The 20913-nt window shown below is 43.1% G+C and overlaps 1 protein-coding gene across 2 annotated transcripts in view; it reads right to left on the bottom strand.

Annotated features, from left to right (window-relative positions):
• Positions 1 to 6583: 6583 nt before the first annotated feature.
• PPP1R14C (protein phosphatase 1 regulatory inhibitor subunit 14C) overlaps positions 6584 to 20913 on the bottom strand; it is an 80443-nt gene continuing 66113 nt past the window's right edge. For both annotated transcript variants that reach the window (XM_036222636.1, XM_016149128.2), the window contains exon 6: positions 6584 to 12879. In XM_036222636.1, the coding sequence (XP_036078529.1) occupies positions 12805 to 12879 (75 nt within the window). In that variant the 3' untranslated portion in view covers positions 6584 to 12804. The remainder of the gene's footprint in view (positions 12880 to 20913) is intronic.

Genomic DNA, 20913 nt, shown 5'->3' with positions numbered 1-20913 from the left:
AAAATAGGAAGTGTAATACACAGACAACAAAGAGCAAAACAACATTTTTTCCAGGTCCCGCGAGCACCTAACCACAGAATTCAAGAGCTTGAGAATTCTGGGTTACAGACACCTGACCCTCACAGGCAGGTGCTCCCGGTCTCGTTTCTAAAGACATGTCCTAATTGTGTCCTCTCAGCCTTGAGGTGTGCCATCGCCTCCACTCAACTTCCCTGGTTTCACATTTGTGGTCGAGCAGAATCAGATGAATGATGGGAACAGACCAAGAAGGAAAAAACAGGCAGGGTGGGGTGAGGGTGGGGGGTGGGCTGCCTTAAGGGTCATGATCATCATTTTTGAAACTGAAAGTGAGCAGGAAAAGCATTGTAAGTAACTACATGCAGTATCGTCTCATTATGGAATAGTAATAAGCCGCCATATGTATGCAGGTGCTTCTGTACATATAAACTCTAATCCTGTTACTTTCCCACTTTACAGACAAAGAAAGAAAAGGCAGAGACACCGAAGGCATCACTGGAAATCGCACAGACAGGAAGCGGCAGAGCTGGGCTGGCGTGCAGGACCAGTTCTGAGCTCAGTGCTATTGCTCAACTGATACAGTGATTGATAGCTTGTCGCCACATCGTTACAGCTACTCAAGCTTCCAATCTGTTGAACATAATACCTTGCTCCTGTAGATGTTTATTCTGTGCCAGATCTTTCACAGTAATTGCTCCTTCCTACCTCATAAGATAATCAAGGTAAATGTTCTTAATTTTACAGGTAAGGAGATGAAAACCTAGACTGAATCACTTACCCAAGGACGCCAGGCTGGGTTGTGGCAGATTCCAATGTTCTTTTCACTCTCTCCACCCCCCGGAGTCCACTGGAGGCCCACAGTGCCTTTATCACAATGAACCTCATACTGGTCCCCACCGACCCTGAAAGCTTCAGTGCTTCTACGGCGGTGCTTATCTGTACTGTTGCAGTTGACATGGGCTGATTGGTTGATTTGTCCTCAAGTGGTTACGCACCATGGGGAGTTGCTATGGCCTACGGGCGGTTCCAGAGCATGAGGTTTTCAGACAGGAACTTAGGCAAATATATCTGTTACCTAGACTGAACAAGCAAAGGGGAAGGCGAATCTTCAGTTGATCTCGAGATCACTCTCTCCTTCCACCTATGCAGCAGAGCAAAGAGCTGATTACACGTTAGCCATCTGAGTGGAAAATTCCTCTTCGATCTCAGGATCTCTGCTTCTCCTACTGCTGGTCAGCAGCCTCTCTACAGAGGTGTTCTGGAGGCCTTTAACTCCAACTTAAAGTGTAGGTGCATCCGAACGACCTCCTCGTTCATATCAGGCAGCTCAGAAACATTGTACAGGTTCATATTGTGCCCCCTGGGAACAGCTCCCCAACTGAGGAAGCCATAGTCAGGTTGGAGTATACGTCAGCTGTATGCTTAAACCCAAAAGCCAAAGGCACACGATCATTTCTGAGAACATTATGGGGAAAAAAAAAAAATTGAACATTTTCTTTCACCAAGTTTAACTAAGACACAGATGGCCTGATACCAATATTCCCCACCAAGGACATCTCAGTTTCCCGTCATTCCTGCTCTGGGTTTAGTTTTGTGTTCTGTTGAATCCTTCCCTAGAAAGTACAAGCAAGCGTGAGAATGCATATAAAAATCCCCCTGAGGCTGGGGATTTTTACATCTATTCTCATGCTTGCTTGTATTGGGAAGCCCTTTTTCTTGAACTTGAAGTTTTTTGAATACAGTACCCTACATACTTGTAGTTTGTGTTCCTATTCATTAGAGAGAAAAATTTCTTTGAGCATAGTTACTTGGTTATAAATTGTATAAGCTTCTTCTGATAATACACCTATTGTTGAACGCTAACTTTTCCTAAAAGAAATAAGAAAATGAGAATTTAAACCTCAAATCTGAACACTTGGCTTGAAGCAAAAAGGAAATGATGGAACACACACCCTAAAAAAAGCAGGCTTCCATTGGGGACTCAGAAAACAGCCTGGGGAACCTGTGGAAATTCCACCTGACAGGAGGGGTCCGCATAGTAGACATCTTCCATTCAAAAGCTCCCTATTAAGAGGAATGGGGTCCTTTTTCTACTTTCACAGAGTTTCTCTATGAGATTTATTGTCACAGATAAAAACTAATACCATTCAAAGATCCCTAGACTTAAATTCATAGACTATTCAGTAAAAGCATTTAAAGAATGATATAGGCACATGTATTCTTTTATACATCTGACAAACTTTTTTACTCACATCTCTTGCACAAATTTGTTGTTGTTGGTCTCTGGTATCCAATTCTACAATGCATTTTATTAATCTAATGCTATTCGATAAACTTTTTGCTTAAAAATAAATCAGTGCTACTGTCGCTTGGCCTTGGGGCCACAATTTAAAATGGGAGAAGGAGAGGTCAGAGGCAGCAGCAGCATTATTTTAGAAACCTGAAATGTACGTACTAGCATAGCTAGCTTTGTCCGCCTTTTGAGAAGACAATTACGTCTGACAACTACAGGTAATTTAAAAGCTTTGATGAAGCCTTGGGTGGAAAACCCAATGGAACTTCCAAACATCTGAAAGTTAATCATAACTTTCCAAGTTCCCAATGAAACTTACAAGCATCTGAACAGTTAATCATAACTTTCCAAATTACCCATGCATGAATAACCCTCAAGGAGTCTCCGCTAAAACAAGGACAACACAAAAATAATGGTACCTTAGTAATGAACGAGGTGTCTGAGGAAGATTGTTGGATTAACGATTTGTCGTGATTTTAAAACTCCTTGATTTCTGCTTGCTTTTCCCTGGGCAATCAGTGCTTAATGAACATTAAGTTTGAGATTTGTTGTTGGCAACGCAATGGGAACTTGACTCAAAAAGGGTTTCTGCCTTCGGGCTCTGGGATTAATTAGACGTATGGTCCTGTCTGGTTCACTGTGTAGGTGGCTGAGTCATTCTTAATCTCTGGTGGTGAGGAGGTGAGCAAGGGCTCAGCCTGGAGTTCCTTCTTCTCCTGACAGCGTGCAACGTGTTAATACAGTGGCGTTAAATGGTATCTTCCTTGCTTCCTCCACCTAAAGATCATGAATTACAGAGCAGGACGCTGGATCAAATGAGACTCGTGATAAAATGCGAGCAAAAAGAGCAATTAAGGGCTTAATTCCTCCTAGGGGTTATAAAATGTTTTAGGCAATTTAAATTCCCAGCCCAGATGTAACACAACAGACTTCTTTCTTGGCGCACCTACGAAACAGAAAAAGAACGCACAAAAAGGGGTTCGTCACAGGGCAAGAAGTTATTCTCAGCTTTCCCCGCATTTCCCCCCCCCCCCCCGCTCCCCGCCCCAGGGATGGGATGACAAAGTATGACATTTCCTTCCACCTATTGCTCTGTATGGCACACTGTATTCACACGGTGTGCCATACAGAGCAATTTGTTTGCTAACCTGATAGAAGAGGGGGGATGGGAAGGTAAAGGAAAGACATTGCTCTAGGTGTCCTTCCAGCACTCCATATGCACGGTCAGGCAAAGGGCGTTGGCAACAGAAGCAGATCTGTGAAGCCGGCCATGTTGGAGGTAAATCTCCAACGACAGCTTGTGATCCTGAGAACCCAATAGGTAGAGCCAGGAGTGACACCCGCCTCCTAAACAAGCAGCAGAGGAAAGAGACGTGAAGCCCTCCTCCTGAACAGGCCAGTGTGTGTATGTGTGTGTGTGTGTGTGTGTGTGTGTGTGTGAGGGGCTGTGGGACCAGCCTTATTTCCGGCTCCTGTGCTGGGCAGGCTATTACTTACCCCTGGGGCAGCACCAAAGGGAGAAGTTGCCTGCCACCCATGAAAGGAATTCAGCAGAGTGGAACATCTGGATGTGAGGGGGGAGGGCAGAGGAGATCAGAAATCTGATTGGAGAGTTCTGAGGCCAGGGAGGGGAGGTTGGGGTTGCCCTCAGCTATTCTGGGACACAGACAAACCTGACTTCCTGCTTGGCCACGGTCTCCAACTTTCTGAGCCTGACTCTTCACATTTCGAGAACCTGGTGATAGCGTAAGCCCTCTCCCACTCGAAACGTTCATGCGTCTCTGCTCATTTCTCTCTGCCACGCTGCATCTACTCCCTTTCCGGGGCTTGCTCTTTGGCAAACGATCTCTCTTTTGCTCTGTGTCTCTGTCTCAATCTGTTCTCTCTCTCTTTTTTATAACTGTATTTATTTATTTATTTATGTATTGCATCTCTTTTTAAATTTTTTTTTAAACTTAGTTTCAAGTATACAGTACATTGGTTAGACATCTATACAGTTCATAAAATGACACCTCCAATTGCACCTTTCCTCCCCTGGCCCTCCACCTAGCCATCATATTAATGCTAACTGCATTCCCTACGCCCCGCTCCCCATCCTGTGACCATCCGTCAGCTACCAATTTGTACTTTACCCCTTCACCCCATTCTCCCCGCCCCCTAACACCCCTGCCCCTCTGTGCAACACCAAACCGTCCACTATATTTGAGTCTGTTTTTGATTAGTTTGTTTTTATTCCTTAGATTCTGCATATAAGTGAAATCATATAGTGTTTCTCTTTCTCTGACTTAAATACCTTCTAGGTCTATCAAAGCAATATCTTTTTCCATCCCCTTCCTTTTCATATGTAGGGGTCTTGTTTTCTTATCCATTCAGCCAGCCACTCTATCTTTTGGCTGGAGCACTTAATTCTTTATTCCATTTCAGGTACTTATTGATAGGAATGTTGTTGTTACCATTCTTTATTCCTGTTTTTGATACATATTTTTTCTCCTTAAAGAAGTCCCTCCAACATTTCCTGTAATACTGGCTTGGCGGTGATAAATTCCTTTAGATTATTTTTGTCTGGGAAGCTCTTTATCTGTCCTTCAACTCTAAATGATAGCTTTGCTGGATAAATAATTCTTGGTTGTATATCCTGGGTCTTCGTCTTGTTGAATAGTTTTTGCCAAACCCTTCTGATCTGCAGAGTAGTTTCTTTTGAGAAATCAGCTGGCACTCTTATGAGTGTTCCCTTATAAGTAATTATTTTTTTCTCTTGCTACTTTTAATATTCTTTTTTTTTGTATTTAACCTTGGGCATTTTAATTATGCTGTGTCTTGGTGTGGGCCTCTTTGGATCCTTGATTTTTGGAATTCTCTGAGCTTCCTGGGTTTTCACGTCTGTTTCCGTCACCAGGTTAGGGAAGTTTTCCATCATTATTTCTTCAAACAGGTGATTTTCTTCAGTTACACCAATCAGATGAATATTTGGAGCCTTAACAGTGTCCCGTATCCTCCTTAAGTTATTTTTATAGTCTCGGCATCTTTTTTCTTGCCAATCTGATTGTGTCCTCATTGGCTTTCCTATCCTTTAGATAGGGCATTTGATTCTCTTCTTTATTCACTTTGTTTATTCCTTCGTTTGTTGCATTTAATATACTTCTCATCTCAGATAATGTGTTCATTTCAGACTGGTTCCCTTTTATAATTTCTATGGCCATTTTTATGTTTTTTTTTTCTCTTTGTGGAAGTTCTCTACCCTGCCCAAAAGTTCATTGAGCATCTTTATAACCAGTGTGTTGAACCTGTTAGATTGCTTGACTCCATTATTCCTGGATCTCTGTTCTGTGTTCTCATATGGTTTCTGCTTCTTTGTCTTCCCATTCTCACTGCCTTTCTGTGTCTGTTTCTATGTACTAACCAAAGCTCCTAAGTCTCCTGGTCTTATTAGTGTGGATTTGTGAAGCAGGTGTCTAGTGGCACAGTCCTGAGAGGGGTTCCGCTGCAGGCCAACCTTAGCCCAAGCCTCTACCAATCCGGGGCCATCTGTTAAGATTCAGCAAGCAATCCACACATGCTGTGCTTAGAGTTTGCCTCAAAAGGCCACACCAGAAACCAAGGCCAGCTGGCACCAGTGTGAGTCTAGGCGCTGCTCAACAAGGAGCACCTGACTCACTGAGGATACACCTGGATGTGGCTTGGGTGGGGCTGCAAGTTGGGGAATCCTCTGGGCTGAGCGACCTCTGTTATCTAATTTGATGATATCACGGCTATGGTGGCGCTGTGTCCATGCACTGGGAGTGGGGAGGGCTCAACAGGGAACAATGGATACCACCAGCACTTCTGTACAGAGCGAGTTTCGCCTCGGCCCTCACTCTGACAACATCTCCCTATAAGTCCCTGGTGCCCCCTGCATGCAGCCAAATTGGCACTGGTGCTCAGAGCGAGCAGGTGCATCACTGCGAAAATCTGCTCGTGGCTGCGGCCCCTATAAGAGCTATAAGAGGCGTCTGCCGCGCCGCTGCCGCAGCCTCCATCCCACTCAGCTGATCGAGACTGGGCAACCCTGCGCCCTCACCCCGTCCTACCTTCTGCCGTTGCAGAGTGTTTTCTTGGATTTCTCCCTAGTTATGTGGCTTGCTTGTTCCTCTAGATCCCAGGCGATTTTTCCTTGCTGCTGCTCCTTGTTTCCATCACAATTTTGATTTGGTCACCAGAGGGATGAACAGAACCTCTATCATCTATGCCATTTTTTTTTCTCTCTCTCTCTCTCTCTCTCTCTCTCTCTCTCTCTCTCTCTCTCTCTCTCAATCTGTTCTCTCTTCTGCACTTTCAGAGGCCATGAGGACCCTCTTAAACCTACATGAGCTGCAGCTTTAAGAACTCCTAGCTTAAAGATATAGACAGGGAGTTCTCGGCTCTAACAGGAGCACAGATGCTTGAAACAGAAATAAGATTTGAAAGAAAATAAACCATGCTATTTTTTTTCAGACGGTTTGAGAAGTTTTGTTCAACTCCTCATCCATCATCAGTTTCAGAAAAGGCTGTTTCTCTAAGCCTTTGGGGGTATTCTGTTAAAGTGATACTGGCTTCCATGTGGCATTGGTCCCTTGTGTTGGGATTACAACCAAAAAGAGTCAAGTGCTCTGCTGTGCTATGAAATACATTTTAAGATAAATTATTGTATTTAAGCTTTTATTTATGAGCTATCAGAAAGAGGGATTGAGTAAATAATCTCCCTTTTAGGAATCTAATCAGCACCAAGGGAGCAATTTCCTGTTACTGATAATACCCTCAAGCAACATGTAACCCAGAAGGGTGTGTTGAGTCACACTTTATACAGATCACTGTACGACCTGACAAGAACCAGTCTGGTAGCACCAGATAGACCATGAGCTCACTTTCTATGTTTGGTTTTGGTAACCACTGGGTGGACTGAGATACTGCAAATAAATTACAGTCACGAAACTGCTTTTGAAATTTAATTTGGAAATTTCAAAATAGCAAGGATAAAGTGCTACTCATACTATTTACGCACATATGTTAAAAAGACACATGGCGAGGATTGCTGTTTGCTTGTCTCCTCTGCCTCACTCTAGGGTGTCATTTTTCTCTAAATTAGGTCTCTCTTCCATCACCCATTTCCCCTGATCGTCACCAGGCAACACTTCCCCTTTGTTGCTAACAAGGAAGAAGAGAGAAAGTGGCTTTCGTGAATGTAAATTCTGTCCACAGAACAACCATTTCCAGGCATAAAAATCTCACTAAAGACACTTCTGACCCTGTATAGTTGAAAATGTTTCATTGAGTCGGGGTCTAAATATGAGAAAGCATCTACCAGCTACAAGAATGACACAAGTCATACTGACCATTGTCAGGACTTCTGCAGGGTACAAGAGCTGATCCTGCTATAACCTGACAAGTCAGCCTATGACAGTGTCATGAATGCCACAGAAGACCCAACACTCCTGAGTCGGAGAAAAAGAACAGTTTATTACTCACAAATCGCAGCAGCCAGACTAGCAGCGTATTCTGGTGCTGATTTCTCAAGTCCCAGTTCCCACAGGGGGCTGCAAAGGAGGTTAGGTGACAGCTGCACTAGCAGCAGGTTACATTATAGGAGAGAGAACTCTAACTTTTGGGAGCCCTCATTTTTTACAATGGGCAGTAAGCCTGACTCCTCCGAAGAGAGAGACTATATCTTCCAAGGCTTTTTGCAAACAAATGTAAAAACAATCATTCAGAACTAAGACAGAGTCTCTTCTCACAAACATGCAGAAACATGACTCACACAGAATTATCTTCCAACAACCATAACACTGAATTAAAAATACGTATATAATGTGATTAACTGTATACAGTCATGTGTCACTTAACCACAGGGATAGGTTCTGAGAAATGTGTCATTAGGTGATTTCGTCACTGTGCAGACATCATCGAGAGCACAACACAAATCTAGACAGTACAGCCTACTACACCTCCAGGCTACATGGGCTAGAGACCTGTACGACGTGCTGTTCTACTGAATATTGTAGGTAATTGTAACACAACGGTAAATGTTTGTATATCTAAACATAGAAAAGGTACAGTAAAAAAATACGGTATAAGAGATAAACAGTATACCTGTAGAGGGCACTTACCACGAATGGTGCTTGCAGGACGAGAAGCTGCTCCAGGCGAGTCAGTGAGTGAGTGGTGGGTGAATGTCAAGGCCATACTGTCTACTCCTGTAGACTTCATAAACACCACTCGTTGTATAACTTCTTCTTTCTCCAGTAATGAATTAACCTTAGCTTACTCTAGCTTTTTTATTTTATAAACATTTTATTTTGTTTACTTTTTTGATTCTTTGGTAAAAACACTTAGCTTAAAACACAAACGCATTGTACAGCTGTCCAAACGTATTTTCTTTCTTTATACCCTTATCCTATAAGCTTTTTTCTATTTAATTATTATTATTATTATTATTTTTACTTTTAAAACTAAGATGCAAAAAGAACGATGAACTCAACCCTGGCAGGCTGAGTGTGGAGCAGCGCCCAGCACAGACCTGAGCCACAGGTCTGGCTTCCGCTTGCAGCCTCTCCAGCATCGTGAAAGGGAAAGGGTTCATCTCCCGCACGCTTCTCCGGGCGGTGGGCCTGGTGCCTAGGCAGATGCCTATCTCAGTATCCCTCGGTAAAACAGTGGTCATGGCTCAAACAGAGCTCGTATTCCCAAGCACTGCGTCTTCCCGAAAAGAGCCAGGTATAATCACATACTCATCTACGGTTGATAAACTGATTATGCACAGCACACAATCTTCCATGGGGACTCTCTGCGATAAATAAAAATCAGATATTTGTGTGTTACAGGAATTGCAAACCACCTTACCCTGAGCTGCTCTTTCTCCCAATGTCGCCTTCTCAGAAAACTGACGAAAGGATAGATACTCCATGCTCAGTGGCTGAGGCCACATCCAGGAGTCCAAAGGTCAGGGGAGAAGGCAAGAGCCTGGCTTCACTGCAGCTCAGGCACAGGGAGCCCCTTGGTCTCAGGCTTGAGGAAGAAGCGGCAGGTGGCTAAGGACCCCTCCAACCACAGAGCCTGCCGCCACCACCCGCCACTAGCTCAGGAGCTTGACTCACATTAGATGCGGCTCCTGGCTTTCACTCTTGTGGATGCGACTGAAAGTAACCCTCTAGTAGAGGCGGGAAAACTTCGCAGTCAAGGTGACTGGGTTTGAACCTCAGCTCAGTAACTGTGTGAGCAGCTGCGTGTAAGCTGCTCGACCTTTTTGAGGTTATTTTCTTATCTGTAAATTGAGGGTAATGCCACCTACCCTGTACCATTAATGTCAGGATTAAATGAGATAGGCGCGTAAGCCCATAGCGCAGTGATAAATAAGTGGGAACCGTTATTGTGATTGTTGTAAATGGATGCCACTCCATAACATTTAAACTTAGACACCCCGGTGTTCGAGTGAGCACTTTCGTGCCTCTCCAGTAGAGAAAAAAATGAGGAATAGTCAACATGCTAATGTCATTGCTGCCACCTGCTATACGGGCAGAAACGTGATGAGCTGAGGTCAAATTCACGCATCCGACTACACGGAAATGCCACGGTGGCCCTGTGACGTTCCATCTGGGACCCTGTGAAGAATGCCTACGTTCTGCTCCCACAGCTTCTGATTAGGTTAGTCAGGATGAGGATCCAGGCTTCGGTTGCTGTCAAAGCTTCTCACTTGATACAAATGTACATTCGGATCTAAGAACCACTTATCCCAGCTAGTCAGGAGACAGTATTTTCTTGAAGAATCTTTCTTCTTACTTATTCAATGGGGAAACATATATTGATCCCTTTGATGGCAAACATAGGACCAGGTGTTTGATTTATAAGACTCAGTCCCGAAAGGTCCTGGAGTCTAACAGAAGAGACAAACAGGGACCGGACAGTAGTAACGCTGGGGGTACGTGCCATGATGGGGTTGACCTGGACGCTCCAGACACACGGAGGAAAGGGGTCTAATCCAGGTCTGCGGATAGAGCCTGTCGGTGGACAGGGTGTTCCAGATCAAGGCAACAGTTTTTACAAAGCCCCAGAGGAGGAAATACACAGAACGTTCCAGATACCCCCAAGGAATTCAGGGGGAGCAGACATTAGTGCAAGGCCAAGACATGAGGAACGGAGAGACAGAGACCAACGCCTTGTAAGGAATGCAGAGGGGTCTGGGTTTGAAGTATGGAAGTGGAATGATCAGAGCTGCATTTCAGACAAATTATTCAGGCTACTGAGTGGAAAATAGAGCAGAGAGGAAGGCAAGACTGGACCCAGGGAGGCCAATTTTAAGATGATTGCAGCAATCAAGGCAAGATTTAATTAAAGGACAGATCTGCAAGATACTACCAGGATACGAGCTTGGTGACAGAGGATATGTGTTGGGGGCAGAGGTGGTAAGTCAAACAGGAGGCCCACGCCTGTGGCTCAAGCACTCGGGGGGAGTCAGTGGTGCCAGGCCCCCAGCAAGGAACGGAAGGGAAGGCTGTTACAAGGCAGGATCAGAGGCCTTTGGAGGGATAGTTCATCCTTGCTTCATCTGAAGACCATAACTGGGGCTGGTTAAGCCTAAGGCAAATCCTACAAATACTGCATTTTTCTGTATTCATACGGCGCATGGCATTCTAACAGTAACTGGAATATCTGATGGGTTTGAAATCTTCTTGAGGACTGATATCAGGGGGTAGAGGAAAGTTTTAATTAGGTGAAAGGGGCATGGCTTGGAGAGGGTTAGAATAGAAGGCAGGCAGGGCTGAGTGCACAGGGCTTGCCTTCTGTTTGCTTTTCAACTCAGGAATGTGTTCCGACTCCTTCAATTTCACCAGGAGAGTCCCAGGATCGAATGCCTGAAAATGAAGAGCTAGACAGAGCTGCTCGGCACCCTTATCCACGGAGCGCCTGACTAAGGAAAATCATCACATGAACGCACTTCGTAAGGCAAACGTGGAAGCAGAGTTGTAAGCAGCTCCATTTATTTGAGTAAATAGCTCGTAAATAAATCATTGGTAAACATTACAAAATTAAATAAATTTCAAAAGCTTGCCAGTATACATACAATTCACAAACATAGTTTTTTTAAAAATAAAATATGTTCAGAGCACCCATGATGTAAAATGCTTGGCCCCGTCCTCTGACAGGGCCTGCTGGAGACAGACATCTTACTGGCGGTGGAGTTCCCATGGGGAGGGAGCAGGAGCCTCCTGCAGGAACCGAAGAGTTTCTTCTTTCTGACCTTCTACCGCACCCAGAGCCATCTGAACTTAAAGCCTCCCCCCAAGGAGCTGGTAATTCACTGAGAGGGGCAGGGCAGGCACCTCAAGTCTAGTTCCAAGCAAGGGGGTCAGGGTGCAAAATTGGGGCTATGAGCCAGAGTCCTCACCATGTGCCACTGAGAGAAACCAGAAATGCAATCTCACCACGCTTCCCACCCAGCAAATGCTCCTCTGTCAGCTTTCCTGAGAGAAGGTGAGGTCTTCTCACCTCTCCACCTGTTCAGCAGTCAGTTCACCCGCTCTGGTCTGACGCTGCCCAGGTACAGAAGCGACCAGAATCTACTTCTAAGAAGGAAGATACATAATCTGCTAACTTCCTTATGACCTGCTTTCATGGAGAGAGAACGACACACAGTACTTGGTTGAAGGCAGAGAATTAATTGCGACACGTTGCTTCCACTTTTCCATCGCAAAAGATTGCTTAGAAAGCGTGAACCTTTCTCTAGAAATCCCAATAGTGCCTTAAATTAAGATGTCATAAAACTTTAAAATACCACGAATGAGGTGATAAGTAAATGACCTGGCAAAGCATTTCAATTAATGAAATAACATACAGTCCATAAATTAAGCCCTTGACTAACAACATTTTTGTAGTGTAGCTCATGAAAATAACGGATACACTGAATTCTTTCACTTTGGTGTATAAAGTGGATATTGGAGGTCCGCAGCGCTCCTGTGAAGAATATCTGGTGGCCTCCCGAAAACACATGTGCTGTGACCTCCAGTAAAAGGACGACCACAAGTTTATTTCATCAACGTGAAATAAAACTCACATCTACATTGTAACTCAGATGCATGTAGATATATACAAGTATGAGAAATTCGACATCTCAGTCAAATGCACAACTTAAGAAAAAAGTATTACCAAACTAGTTGTTTAAAAAAACCATCATCCCTGTATAGTTAGGTCCTAAACACCAGATTTCTCGAAGAAAATACTGCCTGGCCCAGCTCATCCTTGGACGTCTGCCTGGTTTGATAATAATCCCTGTTTGGGCCGAAACCAGAGTCATGATATTTTTGCTGTTAAAATAGTACACTAACAAAAGCTTTAAAAACAAACAAAAAAAATGAACACTCTTGAATAAATGTCTAATAGATCCCCCCGCCCCTCCCAAAAAAGTTGCTCATAAGGGCAACTATTCTTTAATAAGAGTCCTCGTCAAGTCCAAACCCCAGGACCCTTTCTTGGCCTCTGCACCAGAATTACACCGCCTTCTTCTGCGGGGGGCTCAGTTTCCTCATGCCTCTTATCCGAGAGAGCAGCTCCTTGATAAATTCCTAAAAGAGATCAGAAAATGTCAATACGAGGGGGTCGCTCTTAAAATTTGGGTTTAAAATCTGCTTGAAGCCATTGATGTCAATTGCAGTCAACCTTAGTTGATGAGTTTGGTGGGATGTATTAACCCCAACTGGTACAAGACAAGAAATTTTTAAACAAATGAAGAGTGTTTAAATTTCACATCACAATGCCTTCTTCCTTCTATACGGATGCTCCTCGACTTACGATGGGTTTATGTTGAAAATATTATAAGTCAAAGATGCACTGAATACATCTAACCTGCTGAGCATCATAGCTTGGCCCGGCCTGCCTTAAACATGCTCAGGATACCTCACTGACACTCTCTGCTTGGCCCCTGAAAGCAGACATGGTTCAGATTGGTGCTTCTCAACCTTTAATAAGCATTTAATACAAGCCTACATACAGATCACAGTGAAGCCTGTGGATTCTGATTTAGTAGGTCCGGGATGGGGTCCGAGGTTCTGCATCTCCAGCTAGCTGTGGGGTGAAGCCAGCATCAGTCTCTGGACCACACCTGGAATAGCAAGGCTAGACCAGTGGTTCTTGAATTTGAGTGTGCATCAGAATCACAGGCCTTATTAAACCACTGAGTGCTGCCCACCCCACCCCCAGCATGATTCAGTAGGTCTGGGGGATCTGGGAATCTGCATTTCTAACAAGGTCCCAGGTGATGCTTATGCTTCTGGCCCCAGGATCTTACTGGGAACTACTGGTCTAAAACGATAAGAGGTTTGTTTTCTTTGTTTTTTTTAAACTTTTTTTTTGACTGCAAATCATAGTTTGAAAAAACAAATACATTTTACATTTATAATCTAGTATATAGAAAACCTGAAATAAAAATGTAAAGAACAGATACTTACTATACACAATGCACTCTGTATTTTCTATTCTAATTTCATTTAAAAGGCAATGCGGGGAGAGACCCATGGTTCCATGACGTATGCATGGATGAGAACCCAGAGACTGAAGAACGACCTAGAACGGTTCCCCGTTTAAACCATCAGGAATCTTTCCTTGTTGCCTCATGTTTTAAAATATTTGGCTACCGAATAAGTCACTTTTAGTAGATAATAATTACCTTGTCTTCCTATTCTGTATTTATCAAAGACAAAGTTGACAGCCAGTCAGACTTCTTAATCAGCAACTGACAACTAGTGAATGACAGGACTCAACAAAAACATGGAGACACATTCCTCCCCATCACGGCCTTCTGCAAAACAGCTCTCAGTCACCCTACCAATTACAAGCCTCAGTCATGAGCTTTTCAGATTGATGATTCCTGCAACTAATCTCCAGCTCTAAACACAATAAGCTTAAGTATTAATATTTTATTAGCCACCACAATTTTTAAAATAATCTTTTTGCTAAAAGTAATATGTGCTTTTTTGAGAAAACTCAGAGAATATAAACCAGCAACAATTACTCCTCAGAATGAACCACTATTTCCTATTTTCTTCTTTGGAAATTATTGTTACCTAATTAAGGTCATACTGTATATATGTCTTTCTTTTTCCCACCCCTTAGCATTACATCAAAGCTTTCCCCCACAATATTAAATTGTCTTTCTAAAAATTAATTTTAATGATTATACAATCCTTTATTGTACGGATTTTCTACAATCTGTTTAATTTCCCCATCGCTGGATGTTTGGTTGTTTCCTGGCTTTTCAAAATTATAAACAATGCCACAGTTAACACTTTTGGGCATAAATCTTGCCTGCAATTTGGATTATTCCCTTTGGGGAGCAATCCAGAAGTGGATCAAAAGCAAAAACACTTTAATCATCACCGTTTCTGAACTTGGACAGAATAAAAATCCATGTGAAGTGAGGCCCTATTTTAATTTTCTGAATATTACTTTATCTAATTTAAATGACTTCCTAGGATGAAATAATGCCAAAATTTCTCACTGACATTCAATGTTCATTTTGAAAGGCTAAATGTATTTCCTATTGCCCCTTTCACTATGTGGTTTAAACAATACATAGTATGCTGCACGTCACATTTCAATTTCATGGTTTTTGGAATATGTTACACAACTGCTTTGAAAGGTTCTGACATTTGAGTGTAGATTTTCTTTTTTTTTTTTAAGCAAAAGTTGAAATTATAAACCCTATCATTTACCTTATTGATAACATCTTTCCTTCCATGCTGCTCATGAACCCTCCCAACTCACCCACTCTCTTTGCTCATGGGTTTTTGATGTCTCCGCACTGGCCCCTTCTCCCTGCTCAGCTCTCCTCACAATTCCATTCCTACCCCGAGAGAACCCTCGCCCTGCAGACTTCACAAGCTCACGTTCTGCCCACTGCCATCTTCCCATGTTTGCATATTTGCACCTTCTGTCGTGTATCAGGACAGGCAGAGAGGCATCCGTCCATCAGGCTCAACCCCGGGGCTGAGTTTCGGAGACTCTGGGTCTCCTCCCCAACCTTCCTTTCTGGGCATGTGCCCCATGGCCCTGCTCCTGTCCCCTGCAAGTCTTTTTTCTTTCTGATTTTTATTTGGTATTGTCAAAATATTTGCCATTCCTTAAAAATATACCAACTTTTAAAAACGGAAAGAAAAAAATTCTATTTAGAAAGCATTCACTAAATACCAACATAATGGATTAATAAATCATATTGAACATAAAGTTTCTCCTAGTTAGAAAGCCTTCACTAAATACCAACATAATGGATTAAATAAACCATATTGAACACAAAAAGTTTCTTTGAAAACTTCCATACAAAGTAAAGGCAGAATGGCACAAAGTTAGAAAAGCAGCATTTAAGGCAAACTTAGTAAGAACTAACCCTAATTAAAGTAAGAGGCATACGATCCTTAAAAATAGATCAACTTTTCTGGTATATTTATCTGCACTATTTAATAATATTTTTTCATAAAGATTGTTATAAAAATAAGGACATATAAGCAGAAATAAGTGGGTAGATTTGGGATCCATTGCAAATGCAGAGCCAATAGGCCTTGCGGCGGGGGCGGGGGCGGGGGCAGGGGCAGGGGGGGTTGCCGTGGGGAACGGGCAGGGAGGGGAGGGAAGTGAGAGCCCTCACAGGAAGAACACTAGGAGACAGGTGGTGACCTGTGCTAAGACAGGGGATGATTGGGGGGCGGGGGGGAAACAGGTTTACAGACCTGAGATGCCTATTAGACGTCTGGGGGTGGGGGAGATATCAAAAAGACAGGTAAATATGACCTTGGATTTCAGCTCGTGGCTGAAAACATAAATATGGGCACCACCAGCACCTAGATCAGTGGTTTCCAAGTGAAAAGGAAAATACTATGTGTGACCCACACGTAGTCATAGCAACCTTGTAGACAGAGGTACAAGACCGAAACAAAAGTTGTGTGAAAACCCGTAACTCTTATTATCTGCAACATCTCTTGATATTTTCTACTTTATTTTATTTTGAAAAAAAAAAAAAAAAGAAAAGATAAAGAAACACACTGCTCATGACCAGTTAATGGGTTATCACCCATAGTTTCCAAACACGGTGATCTAGACTGGGGCTGTTTAACACAGCAGCCCTTCATCACATGCGTGTATTTAAATTTAGATTAATTAAAATAACTAACAGTTTTAATTTAGTTCCTTAGTCACATCAGCCAAATTTCAAGTACTCCATAGACACACATGACTAGTGACTGCCAAACTGGACAACACAGATATAGAACGTTACCATCAGCTCAGAAGATTCTATTGCACAGAGCGGATAACAATGCTTTGAATCGCAGGCCTTAAATGAGATAGCCTGGGAGGAAAAGAAGGCCGAAGACCTAGGCCACAGGCTCTCTAATAGGTGAGGTCTGGTAGAGAAGTGAGAGGAAGCAAAGGAGACTGAAAAAAAGGAACCAAAGAGATAGGGGGAAAGCCAAGAGGCTGTGCTGCTGTTAAAAAGCCAAGAAAAGTCCTGGCTAGAAGGTTTTCTAGCATTTCTAGAAGGAAGGAGTGCTCGATGAAGTCAAGAGCTGATAAGAGGTCAAGTCAAAGACAGATACGAAGCCATTAGATTGGCAAAAAAGGGTCAACTGTGTGTCAGCTGGCGGGAGGTGGAATTATACAAAGTTATCAACTGGCCCCAGCTTCTGTGGAAGAAGGTTCTAGAGGTTCTCCTTTAAACAGTGGAACACTAGCTGACCTGGGAAAAGTTAGGAAAGATGAGAAGCACTTGAGACAGGGTAGAGCCTAGGATGCGCGCGCGCGCGCACACACACACACACACACAGATCAAAGGAACAATAGAAAGAAAAGAAACATTTCCAGTGACCTTGGAAACCTGACTTTTTATAATATGCAGCCACCTTATTTACGACAGACTTCTAAGAAAGAAAGAAGCCAAAGCAGATTTCTGAGGGGAACTGGCAACGGCCGTGAACACAGAAGGTCCTTTCTCGCTCTGGAGTGTCGGCCATGTGGCACTGTCAGAGGGCATGACATCACCATGGCCACGCTCCACTCTGAGCTCTTGTCCCTGATCCCTCCTGGGCCCTGTAGCTTTCAGCCTCCGCCCTTTCCCACCCGCTCCCACTCCGGCCTGTGCCAGGAGCAGCAGATGGACACACACTTTGTAATTATCAGCAGAGCCCGGCCATCCCCAGTCACTCAGAGTGATTCATCTGCTATGCTTGCTCATTGAGGATTTTGCAACGCTTAAATGAAGCCGGGTCCACTGGAAAGTAGGAAAAACAGAAACCACAGCACCATTGTAAATCCCCGCTTCGTGCGTAAACTGCACTTATGTCATTCTTTCAAGAATCTGGGTTATTTAGAAAGATAAATAAGATAAGTGCGTATTACACAATACCCCTTTGATTAGAAGGATTTTCTGACAAATGGACTTCTGAAAGAAATGCTTAAAACTGCTGCTCCAACAAAAGTAATTGTGTAGCTCGCACCAGCTCCAATAAATTCCCAGCACGACTATGGATGCTTAACTTGCTTTTCCATAACTAATCATCTGCCCCTTACACAGAGTGCAGAGTGGGGTGAGGAAGAAAGCAGGTGAGGACTCCGAAGGCTGGAATCTTCATGCGTCAGCGACTTCCCTGTGTGCCGAGGCCTCTTTGTCACCCCCCAGTCAATGCACCAATCATTTCTTTAAAAATGCATGTTCACAGGGACCATCCACTCCCGGGTTGAGTCTCACCACCAGATGACAGCAAAGCAAATCGGCTGGCTCAGGTTTTATGTAGCTACCTGACACTTCTTCCAAAAAAAAAAAACAAAAAAAACCCTGCTATTCACAAATTGGTAGTTATGAAATAGTCAAGGCGATGTGAAGCACGGCATAGGAAATATAGTCAATAATACTGTCATAACTATGTATGGTGCCAGGTGGGTACTAGACTAATCAGGTGGGATCACTTCATAAATTATATAAATGTCCGACCACTCTGTTGTACACCTGAAACTAATGTAACATAATATTGAATATCAACTGCAATTGAAAAACAAATTTTAATAGTATTCAGCAGACGGCGAGGAAGTGAGGTGAGTTGTGATCAGGTGGAGGGAGAGAAGAATTTCTTTTTTTTTTAATTTGAGACATAATTGACATAGAACATATTAGTTCCAGCTGGACAACATAACAATTTGATATCTGTATAGACTGCGAAATAATCATCACAATAAGTCTAGTTAATATTCATCGCCACATAGTCATAATACTTTTTCTGCGATGAGAACTTTTAAGATCTACTCTCCTAGCAACTTTCGCATAGACAATACAGTATGGTTAACTATAGTCACCTTGCTCCATGAGAAGAATTTCTAGATCCAACTAAGTTTAGGTAAGTGAGGACAATGGAAGGGTAGTACGTGCCTCTTTTAAAACATCATGGCAACCCCGAAAACTATTTCGAAGGACAAAAAGTCCTTGCCCAAAGAACCAGCTTCACATTTAAAAATCACACTGTAAACGTACATCGGCTTGAATATTCCAGTGACACAGGAGGCCAAGGGACAGTCAGCGAACCAGCACTGAAGGACACAGCCTCGGGGTGTCCCCAGCCCTGTGCGATGCTGGGATGTGCTCCCTACAGTCGCAGGCGTTATTCAGCACAAGCGCCATCATCACTCCCCACGGAAATATTTAATTTTCCCCCTTTTATTGGGGTGGGGGTGGTGGAGAGTGTTGTTTATTGTTTAAGAAGCTTAGCTGCTGACGGGGTAAACCAGAACTGATCCCATTTTTCACTGTCTGAAGAGGCTTAGGAATCTGTCACGGGTAAGAGTTTGTGCCTGCTGTTGTTATAATTATTCCTGCCAACAGAAATTCCCAAAGGCCTCATTCCTGCATCCTAGATGGTTGTTTCTCACCGCCTTTAACTTAAAACCACTGGCACGATTTTGTCCATCTATTTTTTTGACTACCTGCCTTTAAAGATTAATTTGTTCTGCTGGTGAGACCAGGCCCATTAAGCTATTTTGGAGAATCAGACAACCGCTCTTAGGCTAATTGATTTTATACCCAAATTCTAGCTTTTATTTACATGCAAAAGAAGAGTTTGTTTGCTCTCTCAATATTCGACCTTACTGGCATCTAATTCTTCTTTCACTTACTATAGGTTTCTCAGAATCCACATTCTTGTAACTCAGGCAACATAAAATAGAAGCCACATAAATAATCCAACCAATGTAAATAATCAATGGAGTTAATGCATCAAAATTATAATCTCCCACTTTATAATCATCATGAAGTAATTTCATTATAATGAGGGAGAATATTATTTGCTACAAATACCTCAGTCTCAACTAAACGAAAGAAACCCATTTCCAAACCATTTGAAATCTGGGTTTGAGTTTGACTCACTTTGCGAAAAATGATAGAAATCCAAAAGTCATGTGTTAAATTGCCTTTAACTCATATACTTTCTTCTGTCCAGATAAGTCTAAACATAAGAAGAGAACAGGGAGCTGTTTTTAGTATAAGGTTGATCAGTGTTTAAAACACGATCATTTGTTCTGAATTTAATGAAAAAAAGAAAAGGCTATAAAATCGCAATCGATCATTCAAAAATGCCCACCACTTAAAGGTCCATTGCACTCTAGAGTCTGTACCTCATCTACCACATCTTTTAAAAAAACGACGATCATTAATTACAAGCAAGGTGCACGTGGCTCTTCCTCAAAAGCATCTCTTTCTTCTTTCTCTATCTTACATCACAGTTACTGTCGTCATCATCATTATCACCATTCTCACGATCCTCCTGCTTCTGAGAGTGTGTCGTAAAGAATTTGACCTTGCCCCAAAAGAAGGTCTGGTCTTTGCCCTCAGCTCCTGGGAGGCAAACTCTAAGCCTTGAGGACGTCCTGCCTGAAGAAGGCGTCTTTGCTTACCTGGGGGGCACCTTGGGCCATGCAGGACAGTCTAACAAAGTGATTTAGGGTAGGGGCTTTGGGTCACATGGCACCACCTTGCTATCCTGAGGACTAAAGACTGAGGGTTACCATTTGGACAGTTAACCATTATTTATATGACTAAGTCCCAATAAAAAGTGTTGACATCTAGGCTCAGATGAGCTGCTCTGGTTGGCATTACTCTGTACACACTGCCACACATCATAGCTGAGTCAACACTGTCCGTGACGCCGCCGGGAGAGGACAACTGGAGGTTCGGCATCAGGAACTTCTCCAGACTCTGTCCTATGAGTCTCTTCCCTTGGCTGATTTTAATCGGTAGCCTTTCACTGTAATAAACCAGAACTGTGAGTATGACAACTTTCAGCGAGTTCTTGGGTCTTTCCAGCAACTTATCATACACGAGTATGGTCTTGCAATTGGTGTCGTAAGTGAGAATGGTCTTGCAAACAGTTCCCTAACTTTGCAAAGACTGCTGAATAGTGACCAGGAAACAAATGCAGAGTTTTGCTCCCTGACTGCCTGTCTTTGGCTAGCTCACCTAACATCTCTGGGTTGCTTTTCCTCAATGAAGATGATCTTATTCTGATTTATAAATATTCCAAAGTGGAGCTTGCACTTACCCAGGAGAAAGGCAAGGAGGAGTACACAGA

This window comes from Rousettus aegyptiacus, unplaced genomic scaffold (genome assembly GCF_014176215.1).
Source record: "Rousettus aegyptiacus isolate mRouAeg1 unplaced genomic scaffold, mRouAeg1.p scaffold_m13_p_1, whole genome shotgun sequence".
NCBI lineage: Eukaryota > Metazoa > Chordata > Mammalia > Chiroptera > Pteropodidae > Rousettus > Rousettus aegyptiacus.
Note: the sequence above shows the minus strand (reverse complement) of the source record. Positions and strands in the feature narration are given on the sequence as shown.